The sequence below is a fragment of the Aquarana catesbeiana genome, linkage group LG05 (assembly GCF_042186555.1).
Source record: "Aquarana catesbeiana isolate 2022-GZ linkage group LG05, ASM4218655v1, whole genome shotgun sequence".
Classification (NCBI taxonomy): domain Eukaryota; kingdom Metazoa; phylum Chordata; class Amphibia; order Anura; family Ranidae; genus Aquarana; species Aquarana catesbeiana.
In genome coordinates this window covers 289,027,144-289,039,396 of record NC_133328.1, presented here as the reverse complement: position 1 = coordinate 289,039,396, position 12,253 = coordinate 289,027,144, and the positions used below count along the sequence as shown (strand labels likewise).

Here is a 12,253-nt window from a genome sequence, read left to right as displayed (position 1 = left end):
GGGTATAACAGAGGACGAATGGCAAAATATTTTTAAGAGGGCCCCATTGGTATCCATATCACATACACAATGCCTATTTCAATTATTTATTATATAGGACATATAGGTCGCCGGAAAAACTATATAAGTGGAGGAGGAGGGAAACCCCGGATTGTCTGAGGTGTAAGCAGGCCCCAGCTGATCTGATCCATATGTTGTGGAACTGCCCCAAGCTGGTTAGATATTGGCGAGAGGTGGTATCCACAATTAATTAGGCTTATAATACCAATATAGAAATGGAACCAAAGACTTGTCTACTGGGCTATGTTAGTGAAGAGCTATATCCATGGGACAAGTTAATACCAATTGGCAGATTACTATTCAAGACAAGATTGATGCAATTTGTGAGGATACCTCCACTGTGCGTACATCTTCCCCACCCAACATACCTTGCCTAACAGCACATTCAACACTCTCCTCTTTTTAATTGGCTACTACTGAAGAGGTTACAAAACTTCTCAGATGCCCACTTAACCAATTGTCCCCTGGATCCTGTTCCCTCACAACTACTACGGTCATCCTTTTCTTCTATCCTATGCTCCCTCACTCACATCTTCAATCCCTCCCTCTCTAGTGGCACCTTCTCCTCCCCTCTAAAACATGCGCAGATCACTCCCATACTTAAAAAGCCCTCACTGGACCCTACCAACCTGAACAACTTAAGACCCATCTCATTGCTCCCATTCACCTCTAAACTTCTAGAACGCTTAGTCTACAACCGTCTTAGCTCCTACCTCAGTGAAAATAACCTTCTTGACCCTTTACAGTCTGGCTTTCGCTCACAGCACTCCACAGAAACTGCCTTACTAAAACTCACTAACGATTTACTAACTGCTAAAACCAACAGCCAGTACTCCATACTCCTACTACTTGACCTCTCTGCGGCCTTTGATACTGTTGACCACCAGCTCTTTCTCAATAAACTACATTCCCCTGGCCTCCGAGATTCTGCTCTATCCTGGTTCTCTGCCTATTTATCACAGCGCTCCTTCAGTGTCACCTACAACTCTGTCTCCTCCTTTCCATTGCCCCTTTCTGTTGGGGTCCCCCAAGGCTCTGTTCTTGGACCCCTTCTCTTCTCTATCTACACCTCCTCCCTTGGTCACTTGATAACCGCCCACGGCTTCCAATAGCAATTATACGCTGATGACACCCAAATCTATCTATCTGTCTACTCCTCACCTCACTACTTCAGTCTCCTCTCGCATTACTAACTGACATATCAGCATGGATGTCGCACCACTTCCTTAAACTAAATCTCTCTAAAACTGAGCTATTATTATTCCCCCCGCACCTGTGCCCCCCTCCATGACTTTTCCATCAAAATCAACAATGCAACCATCAGTCCCTCCCTTCACGCCAGGGTACTAGGTATAATCCTAGACTCTGACTTGTCATTTCAGCCTCAAATCCAATCGTTGTCAAAAGTTTGTAGAATTTAGCTCCGTAACATCTCTAAAATTTGCCCCTTTTTAACAAATGAAACCACCAAGCTCCTCATTCACTCCCTTGTTATCTCTCGCCTTGACTATTGCAACTCCCTTCTCACTGGCCTGCCTCTCCATAGGCTATCCCCTCTTCAGTCTGTCATGAATGCTGCTTCCAGACTTATCCACCTTAATAACCGCTCAGTGTCTGCCAACCCTCTCCTCCAATCCCTACACTGGCTCCCAATCACATAGCGAATTAAATTCAAAATACTAACCACAACATACAAAGCATTCACAACTCTGCCCCAAGCTACATCACCAATCTTGTCTCCAAATATCATCCAAATCATCCTCTCCGCTCTTCTCAAGACCTCCTACTCTCAAGCTCTCTCATCTCCTGCTCGTCTCCAGGATTTCTCCAGAGCCTCTCCCATCCTCTGGAACTCGCTACCTCCACCTGTCTGGCTATCCCCTACTCTTACTACCTTCAGGCAGTCCCTGAAAACTCATTAACTAATCTTTTACCACTTCCATCAGCTCATTCCCCACAGTTACAACCTTTTGTACCACCTGCCCCCCCCTATTAGATTGTAAGCTCTTCTGAGCAGGGCCCTCTTAATCCTCCTGTATCGTATTGTATTATAACTGTATTGTTTCCCTTTTATATTGTAAAGCGCTGCGTAAACTGTTGGTGCTATATAAATCTTGTATTATAATAATAATAATAATATAATAATATTCATGGCTCGTAAGATAATTGCTAGAAAATGGATGTCTTCTAATAGACCAGTATTCGAGGAATGGCGTTCTAAGGTAAATGCAACAATATTAATGGATCAACAAGTGTATAAGAACAGGGGTAGAATAGATATACTAGCCAAGTTATGGGGACCTTGGGTAACAGCTCCAGGATTGGCCTTTTTCTCTTTGCGCCCCCCCCCCCCAGAATATCATAGTAATGATCTAATTTATAATTCGTGGGCAGAAACGGGATGGACAAGATGCCTTATAGTTTAAGGGAGGGCCAATAGTGATGGTGGGGAGAGGCGGAGGAGATGGGAGTGAGTGGGGGTTCCTTTTTTTTTTAAATTTTTTTTTATTATTTATTTATTTTGTTGTTTCCCTTTTTGTGTGTTGTCTGTTTGTTGTTTGTTTTGTTAGGAATGTTAAATTGGTATCCTGGAGATTATCTGAAATTAGAGAGAGGTATTGTGTAGTAATATGTATAACCTGCAGATAATGCAATTTGTCTTGTTGATCAGCTGTAATGTTTGAAAGCTTTAATAAATAATGAAGATTTAAAAAAATATATATACGTCTTCATGGAATGATGGGGTTTTTTTTTCTCAACTTTTCACAATCTGTAGTTTCTTTCCACCAACCTACCATTTTGTCCATGCAATGTCAACAACACAACTTTTAAATATAGAAGATGTACAGTAGCTAACTGAAAAGTCATCTTTTTGTTGATTGTAATAAACAGGCCCAAGACTACAAACAAATGAAAAGAAGAATCTAATTAGGAACCTACCTTGCAACATGTTTAAATGCATCCACAATAACAGGTGCAAAATCTTTTGTAAATTCTGGTCCTTTTCTCTTGCTGTTTTGAATCACATCATTCGCCAGGTACAGAAATGTTAACTTTCTACTAGGCTTTGCTGTAAGACCAAGGAAAAAAAAACAAAAACAGTGAATAATGTATCAAAAAATATTTGAACACAAATACATTTTCATCAATATACTTTTTTCTTCCATTGTTCTGTTTTACCCATGTCACCTGTCAAAAAAACAAGTTAGGCTTTTAAGTAAGATCAATTCCAAGAAGCTTGCAGATCAGAACTTTGGAGAGATAATCTCTCTCATTATAATCTGCATGAACATATTAATACAAAATGGTTTATAAACATATCAGCAACCAGCTGTGCAAAAAAAAGCAGACCAAGCATTCTAAACATGTTCATTAAAAGGATAGATACAGTATTGCTCCTCATAAAGCATAACAGAAAAGTCAGTACCAGTTAATTCATTTTTAACCAGACATCCTTAGTATAGAACTCCTGAGAACATAAGCATGAGGAATCAAATGGAGGGACAAGCCAACGACTCATTCACTCAACTCTTGTTCAGTTGTAGCTTCTACCCACCTAGCTAATGAAGGGGTCAAAAATCTTACTAAAATTAGCCTTTACTTTCTCACAGGGTGGCTTGTCCCCCAGACTATTGAGCTGCAGGATAGTAAGCCAGATGCACCTAGCAATGAATAAAGGCTTTACGCCATGCCCATTTAAAAAAAAATGCTCCCAAACATTTATGAAGACAGCAAGTAACATCAAGCCAATTCAGTTTCTTTTTAGTACATCATGAGACACAGAGCCACAGTATTTACTGAATGGGTTATATAGACACCTCTAGGTGATGGACGCTGGCACACCCTAGACAGGAAGTTTAGCTCCCTATATAACCCCTCCCCTTACTGGGAGTACCTCTGTTTTTTCGCCAGTGTCTAAGGTGTTGGTCCAGAGTAAAGACGTGCTGTGCTGAGCTCTGCTGGAAATTTTTGCTGGGGCAGGCCATGCAACTGGATCCATTCAAAGTGTCTTTTCCAGGCCAAATTGAATGGTACCCAGGCCTCATGTCCGAAGAAACAAGGTTTTGCCTTTAATGCTTCCCTTTCTAGAGAGCTGGACCCTGGGATCCAGTGTTTGTTTTTTTCAGCCATATTTTCCTGGCAGGGTGATTTACAGACCCAGGAGTGTGGATCCCCCGATAACAAGGGGCCCCAGTTCCTGAAGGTTTTTTAATGGAGCCCACTATGAGTGGTGAAGATTGGGTCTGTTTGGTTTACCACAAAACCCTTACTCAGGAGGTTTTTTCCTCAGCCATAAGTGGATTAGAGGAAAGATTAGTGGCCTTAATCGTATCTTCACAAAGTGGAAAAAAACACATTAGGTCCCTTTCTATGACCCAGGACCCTCAAACAGAAGAACTCTGGGAAAGGGCAGACGAATCCCCCTCAGAGGACCAGGAAGAGACTGATGACTCCTTCTGAGGAATCAAGTGGAGAAGGACCCTCTTCAGGTTCACAGGCTGAGAAATTGCTGGTGCATTCTCTTACTGAAATGGTCCACTCCACGTTTAAGTTACCCGTAACTGAGTCGGTTGAAAAGCCCACTTCTTCTTTGGGTTCACTGAAGCCTTCTCAAGCTGTGCATGCTTTTCCTGTTCATTCATTGCTGGCAAAGCTTATATATTCTGAGTGGGATCACCCAGATAAACATTTTTTCTCTCCTAAAAAGTTTTCAACACTTTATCCTATGGAGGAAATATTTACAAAGATGTGGGGTATACCAGCAATTGACGCTGCTATATCCTCTGTAGATAAAAGTTTGTCCTGTCCTCTTGACAACGCTCAAATGCTTAGGGGTCCAACTGATAAAAAATTGGAATTCCTGTTAAAAAACATTTTTTCCTTGGCAGGTTCAGCAGCTCAACCTGCAGTGGCGGCAATTGGGGTATGTCACTCCTTGAGAGATCACTTGAAACAGGTGCTCAAGGTTTTCCCTGAACAGCAGGCCCAGGAGTTAGCCGAGCTGCCAGCGGCTTTGTGTTTTGCAGTTGACGCAATCAGAGATTCTATCCTTCAGACCTTACACTTGGGTTGGTGCATATGCGTAAAATCTTATGGTTGAAAAATTGGTCAGCCAAAGCATCATGCAAAAAGCTCCTGGCTGGTTTTCTCTTCCATGGTGTAAGGCTGTTTGGGGATGATTTGGACAATTATATCCAAAAAATCTTAAGTGGGAAAAGTATCCTTTTGCCAGTTAAGAAAAGGAGTAAACATTCTTAAACTGGCTCTTTCTCCAGTGCCAGGTGCATCAGCCTCCAGGCAGTCGTGACGGCCTCCACCGTCAGGCTCAAGTGGTAAAACTCAGAGTCGACCCCAGGGACAAAAGAAGTTCTGGGGGAGGAAATCTACAAAACAGATCGCTAAAGCCTCTTTATGAAGGAGCGCCCCCGCTCGTTCGAGTGGGGGGAAGACTGCTACAGTTCTCAGGGGTCTGGCAGGAGGATTTTCAGGACAGATGGGTGGTCTCCACAATAACTCTAGGTTACAAACTAGAGTTCCGTGATTTTCCGTCTCCTCGTTTCCTCAGATCAAATGCTCCCAAAGACCCAGAGAAAAAGAAGTCTCTCTTTCAAGCGTTGGAGCGACTTTTGTTGCAAAAAGTAATCATGGTGGTTCCCATGGAAGAGCAGGGGTTGGGGTTTTATTCAAACCTTTTCACGGTGCCAAAGCCAAATGGAGATGTCAGACCCATTCTAGATCTCAAAGATCTAAACTGGTTCCTAAAAATTCGGTCTTTTCGCATGAAATCAATCCGATCAGTAGTCTCCACCCTACAAGGAGGAGAACTTTTGGCATCAATGGACATCAAGGATGCATACCTGCATGTGCCTTTTTTCCCCGCTCATCAGAAATATCTGCGTTTTGAAGTGGAAAAACTTCATTTTCAGTTTGTAGCTCTACTTTTCGGTCTAGCTTCTGCACCTCGGGTGTTTACAAAGGTCCTGGCCCCTCCTCTAGCCAGATTAACCAGTTCCCGAATGCCGCCTGTATATGTACGTCGACAGAATGGCACGGCTGCACAAATGGACGTACTGATTGCTGTATAAATGTGAATGGTCCCAAAAATGTGTCAAAATTGTCCAATGTGTCCGACATAATGTCACAGTCATGATAAAAATGGCTGATTGCCGCCATTACTAGTAAAAAAAAAAAATGATTAATAAAAATGCCATAAAACTATCACCTATTTTGTAGACGCTATAACTTTTGCGCCAACCAATCAAACGCTTATTGCATATCTTTTTACCAGAAATATGTAGAAGAATACGTATCAGCCTAAACTGAGGAAAAAAAATGTTTTTATATATATATTTTTGGGGATATTTATTATAGCAAAAAGTAAAAAATAATGCGTTTTTTCAAATTTGTCGCTATTTTTTTGTTTATAGCGCAAAAAAAAAACGCAGAGGTGATCAAATATCACCAAACGAAAGCTATATTTGTGGGAAAAAAAGGACATCAATTTTGTTTGGGAGCCACGTCGCACAACCACGCAATTGTCAGTTAAAGTGACGCAGTGCCGAATCGCAAAAAGTGCTCTGGTCTTTGGCCAGCCAAATGGTCCGGGGCTGAAGTGGTTATAACGATTATAGCGTACCTAGACGACCTGCTCTTAATAGACCGGTTGGTAGCCCGCTTAGACCAAAGCTTGATCACCACAGTCAACTACCTGGAATACCTAGGTTGGGTCCTCAACCTAGAGAAGTCTTTTTTAAAACCAGTAAGAAGACTAGAGTACTTGGGTCTGGTTATAGTTACAACCCAGAAGAGGGTGTTTTTGCCCCAGGCAAAAATTAGCGCCATAAAGGAACTGGTTCAGGTAGTCAGGGCGAAGAAGGGTCCCTCTATTCACCTTTGTATGAGGTTGTTGGGAAAGATGGTGGCTTCATTTGAAGCAGTTCCCTATGCTCAGTTTTATTCGAGGCTGCTGCAAAACAGTATCCTGTCTGCCTGGAACAAAAAAGTCCAGGCGTTAGATTTTCTGATGTGTTTGTCGCCAATAGTGCATCAGAGCCTGAGTTGGTGGTTGGTACCCAAGAATCTGCGGAAAGGGAAATCCTTTTTACCAGTTACCTGGAAGGTGGTAACAGATGCCAGCCTTTCGGAGCAGTTCTGGAAGAGACAACTGTCCAAGGGAAATGGTCCAAAACCGAGAGGACCTTACCCATCAACATTCTAGAGATTCGGGCAGCGTACCTAGCCCTAAAGGCCTGGACATTCAGGTTGCAGGGTTGTCCTCTCAGGATTCAATCCGACAATGCCACAGCAGTGGCTTATATCAATCACCAAGGGGGCACCAGGAGTCTTGCAGCCCAGGGAGAAGTAAACCAGATCCTAACCTGGGCAGAAAAGCATGTGCCGTGCATATTGGCAATCTTCATTCCAGTGGTAGAGAACTGGCAGGCGCACTACTGAAGTCAACAGCAATTGTTCCCGGGGGAATGGTCTCTTCACCCCGACATCTTCCTAGCTATATGCCAAAGATGGGGGATCCTGGACGTAGATCTGTTTGTGTCCAGGTTCAACAACAAGATCGACAACTTTGTGTCAAGAACAAGGTATCCACTCGCATGCGGAACAGATGCGTTGGTGAGCCTGTGGGATCAGTTCTCACTGATTTATGCATTCCCTCCTATTCTGCTGCTACCACGACTTCTTCGCAGGATCAAGCAGGAAAAGAAGTCGGTACTTCTGGTGGCCCCAGCATGGCCCAGAAGATCTTGGTATGCAGAAATAGTAAAGATGGTGGTAGGGCCCCCATGGACTACCACCACGTCCAGACCTACTATCGCAGGGACCAGTGTTCCATACTACCTTACAAACGCTAAATTTAATAGTTTGCCTATTGAAACCCACATTCTGAAGAATCACAGGCTTTCAGGCTCAGTAATATCTACCTTGATTAATGCAAGGGATCCAGCTTCCATTTATTATTATTTACTCTGGAAGGCACATGTTTCCTGGTGTGAATCCAGGGGTTGGCATCCCAGAAAGTATGTCATGGGGAAATCCTTGCTTTTCTGCAAATGGGGTTAGAGATGAAGCTGGCCTTGAGTACTATCAAGGGCCAGATCTCGGCCTTATCGGTATTGTTTCAATGTCCGCTTGCTTCACATTCTTTGGTCTGAAGCTTTATACAGGGGGTAACGTGGCTTAATCCACCGGTTAGAGCACCCCTGAACCCTTGGGACTTGAATTTATTTCTGTCGGCATTACAGAAACAGCCTTTTGAGCCAATACAACATATTGCCTTGGTCCTTTTGACAAGGAAGCTAATTTTTCTGGTAGCCATTTTTTCTGCAAGAAGGGTATCAGAATTGGCGGCTCTTTCTTGTAAAGAGCCATATTTATTTATTCACAAGGATAGAGTAGTATTGCATCCTCATCCTAGCTTTCTACCAAAGGTGGTTTCAGGTTTTCATTTAAACCAGGATATTGTTCTGCCTTCATTTTTTCCAGAACCCTGTTCTATGGAAGAAAAGTCACTACATTCTCTGGATGTAGTGAGAGCAGTCAAATCCTATTTGGAGGCGACTGCTCAGATTCGGAAAACGGATGTTTTGTTTGGGTTGCCTGAAGGTCCTAAAAAAGGACAGGCAGCATCGAAATGTACTATTGCTAAGTGGATTCGGCAAGTAATTATTCAAGCTTATGGTTTGAAGAGGAAAGTTCCACCTTTTCAAATCAAAGCGCATTCCACCAGGGCTGTTAGTGCTTCATGGGCAGTGCATCACCAGGCCTCAATGGCTCAAATCTGCAAGGCCACAACTTGGTCTTCAGTCCATACATTCACCAGATTCTATCAGGTGGATGTGAGAAGGCATGAGGCTATCGCCTTTGGGCGCAGTGTGCTGCAGGCAGTAGTATAAGGTCCTCAGGTCTGATTGCACCCTACTTTTTGTTTGTGTCTCCCTCCCCTCAGATAGCATTGCTCTGGGACATCCCATTCAGTAAATACTGTGGCTCTGTGTACGAAAAAGTAAATAGGAGTTTTATAACAGCTTACCTGCAAAATCCTTTTCTTCGAGTACATCACTGGCACAGAGGTCCCTCCCCTCTTCTAATACACGTATATTGCTTTGCTACCAAACTGAGGTACTCCCAGTAAGGGGATGGGTTATATAGGGAGCTAAACTTCCTGTCTAGGGTGTGCCAGTGCATCACCTAGAGGTACCTATATAACCCATTCAGTAAATACTGTGGCTCTGTGTCCTGGGATGTACTTGAAGAAAAGGATTTTACAGGTAAGCTATTATAAAAATCCTATTTTCTTCTGTTTTTAAGATTGCAGCAAGAAATCAAGAAATAGGATCAGAAGATTGGTGCAAGCCTAAGACCCCTTTCACACTGGGGAGGTTTTCAGGTGCTTTAGCGCTGGAAATAGCCTCTGCTAAGCGCCTGAAAACAAGTGTGACTTTTCACACTGGGGCGGTGCGCCTGCGGGACGTTTCCCGAAAAGTCCTGCAAGCAGCATCTTTGGGGCGGTTTGGGAACGCTATATTTAGCTCTCCCAAAACGCCCTGCTCATTGGAATGAATGGGCAGTGCTTCAGAAGCGCCTGAAAAGCAATTCGGAAGCGCCGCAACACAGGAGTTTTTAAGCCACTTCTTTTGGGCCGAAAGGGGGTCGGGATCTTAGCACATTTGGCTGTTGTAATAGTGATAAGTAAGGCTGTGTGTGGCATGTGTGGGCATGTGCCCCTATCACAAATATTCCTATTGGAAGATTGCCCCTCTAGCCATGTTCTGGTGACAACTCAAAATATTGTCTTTTTCAATGGTCACTGGGACTAAAATAGAAAGTGAATCTTGCAAAAGGGTACACAGACAGCAATAAAAACCCAACAGAGGCTCCAACCCCTAACCTAGCTTTTCAAACGTATTTTTATCCTGAAGACTTTGTATAGGTTCCAATTACTCTCTTTCCCTCTTACTATCTATTACACCCAAAGACAGATCTAGTACAGACCCTTTTGCTGCCAGGTCTGGGAGGACCAGGAGACTCCTGCCTGTCAGATGGAAGCAGTCTGGCGACTACACTGCCGCCTGATTACTTCTACATTTCCCCCCCCCCCGGCGCCCACACCAAATATCCCGCTTGCCCCCCTTGCCACACATCCACTCTCCTGCCCTTCTCATTGGTGACCTGGAAGCGATGTGTTTGATGTCACTCTCGGGTTGCCTTGTCAGTTTCCCCAGCCAGCATGGCAGGAAAGAATGTGATGCAATGCAATCTACATTGTATCATACTCAATGAAGCACAGGGGAGACATGTAGGGTCTTTTATACCTTGGATATCTCATTAAACAGAACATGTCACCAAAAAAAAAAAAAAAAGTTAACTAAAAAAAGTTTGAGGCCCACCCCCACATATACGAATGTACGAATGTAAACAAGTGCATCGGCGGTGTCTACCCATAAAAACCCATGTTACATAGTGCCACGCACGCCAGAGTGAGAGCAATATTTCTAACATCAGACCTCCTCTGTAATGCTAAACTGATGACCTATATAGGACTTTTAAACATTGCCTATAGAAAAGATAAAAAGATAGGGTACAGAAGTTTGTCCCCATTGCACGGGCACATGCTAATTTAAGGTTTGACATGTTGTGTATCTATTTACTCAGTGCAACCTCATCTTTTATATTCTACAAAAAATTGGGTAATTTATTGCGTTTGTGTGCCCTAAAATTAAATTTAGTGTATTTTTGAAAGACATTTTGCTTTTCCTAGACCTTTGTGATAATATTATGTAACATAAAAAATTTAAACTACCATTATTTTATTTTCTAGGGCACATGTGTCAAACAAATCCCCACAGGCGGAATCCGGCTCTTCAGGCCATCTAATGTGGCCCTGACATGGAACTGAGATGTGAACAGCCTGTGAAAGACAGCTGATTCTTGCATACTCTGTATGTAGCACACTCCTCATAACAACACTCTGTACACAGCACAGCCCTGAGCTCTGCACTCTGTACACAGCACACCTCTGACATCTGTACGTAGTGCATCCCTGAGCTCTGCACATAAAGCACTCCTGATATTTATTGCCCCTTTAAGATCCTCCCACTGTTAGTGCAATTTGGCCACTTCCATCATTCAGTGCGGTTTGGTGGGGGACTTTATATAGTCTTACAGATACAACCGGCCATTTAAGGAGAACCATAATGCTGATGCGGCCCGCAATTAAATTGAGTTGGACACCCCTGCTCTAGGGTGACTGCTTTTAGAGAATATGTAATGTTTTGGGGGTTTTATGCAATAGTCAGGCCTAAAATGATTGAGGTGCAGCTGTGCATAGTAACCAATCTGCTTGTAACTTCAGCTCCTTCAATTAGGCCTGATTCACACCTATGCATTTTTAGTGCATTTTGCAGATTTGCACTACAGAACGTTTTCCATAGGAAACCTTGTTAAATGGACTGTAGTGCAAATCTGCAAAATGCAAAAAGCACAGGAGTGACTCAGGCCTTAAGCTTTGACAATAAAACCTAGAAGCTGATTGGTTACTAAGCACAGCTGCAGAAGATCTAGCACACTCCAGTTTTAGTAAATCAACCCCTCCATGTCTCGTGTAGCGAGTGGAAGTCAGTCCTGTGTGAGTTCATGGAGGAGGCCCTGGTGAACCTCCGGGAGCAGAGCGGGACTCCGGACTTGTTCACTGTGAAGGGTGGACCAGGAGTGGGCCGGAAAGGGGAGCAGTGTATGGGATTAGAGTGAGAAGTGCACCGGGTGTCCTCTGGACCGGCTTGAACCTAATGCCCTCCCTCCCCCTCCCCAGCTTACCCCCTCTATGCCATAAGCCCTGAGCAGATAAAGAAGGACAGTGGAGAATACCGGAGATGTGTGGCGAATGAAAGCGTGAACAGACCAGGATGCTCTGGGAGCCATCCATTCACTCCAGGAAGCATCCGGAGTAGGAGCTGGAGCGGGATCCCATCCTGTGAATTGGAGACAATGACCGGATGGCGAAGCTGCAGAAGATCATCTCTCCCCAGGTAATAGATCTCCAAACTGTCCGCAATTAGCTAGTGCCTCTCCAGTGCAAAATAAATCGCATGTATTTTCTTTTTACACAAATAAGGATCTTGATGAAGGGATGAAGCGTATAACCCTGACCGGTTGCTGAATGTTGCTAAAAGAGAGGATA

At 43.6% G+C, this 12,253-nt stretch overlaps 1 protein-coding gene across 3 annotated transcripts in view; it reads right to left on the bottom strand.

The window, feature by feature from the left end:
* RPRD1A (regulation of nuclear pre-mRNA domain containing 1A) overlaps positions 1-12,253 on the bottom strand; it is a 189,997-nt gene that overhangs the window by 112,175 nt on the left and 65,569 nt on the right. For all 3 annotated transcript variants that reach the window (XM_073630773.1, XM_073630775.1, XM_073630774.1), the window contains exon 2: positions 3,001-3,130. In XM_073630773.1, coding sequence (XP_073486874.1) covers positions 3,001-3,130 — 130 coding nt within the window. The remainder of the gene's footprint in view (positions 1-3,000; positions 3,131-12,253) is intronic.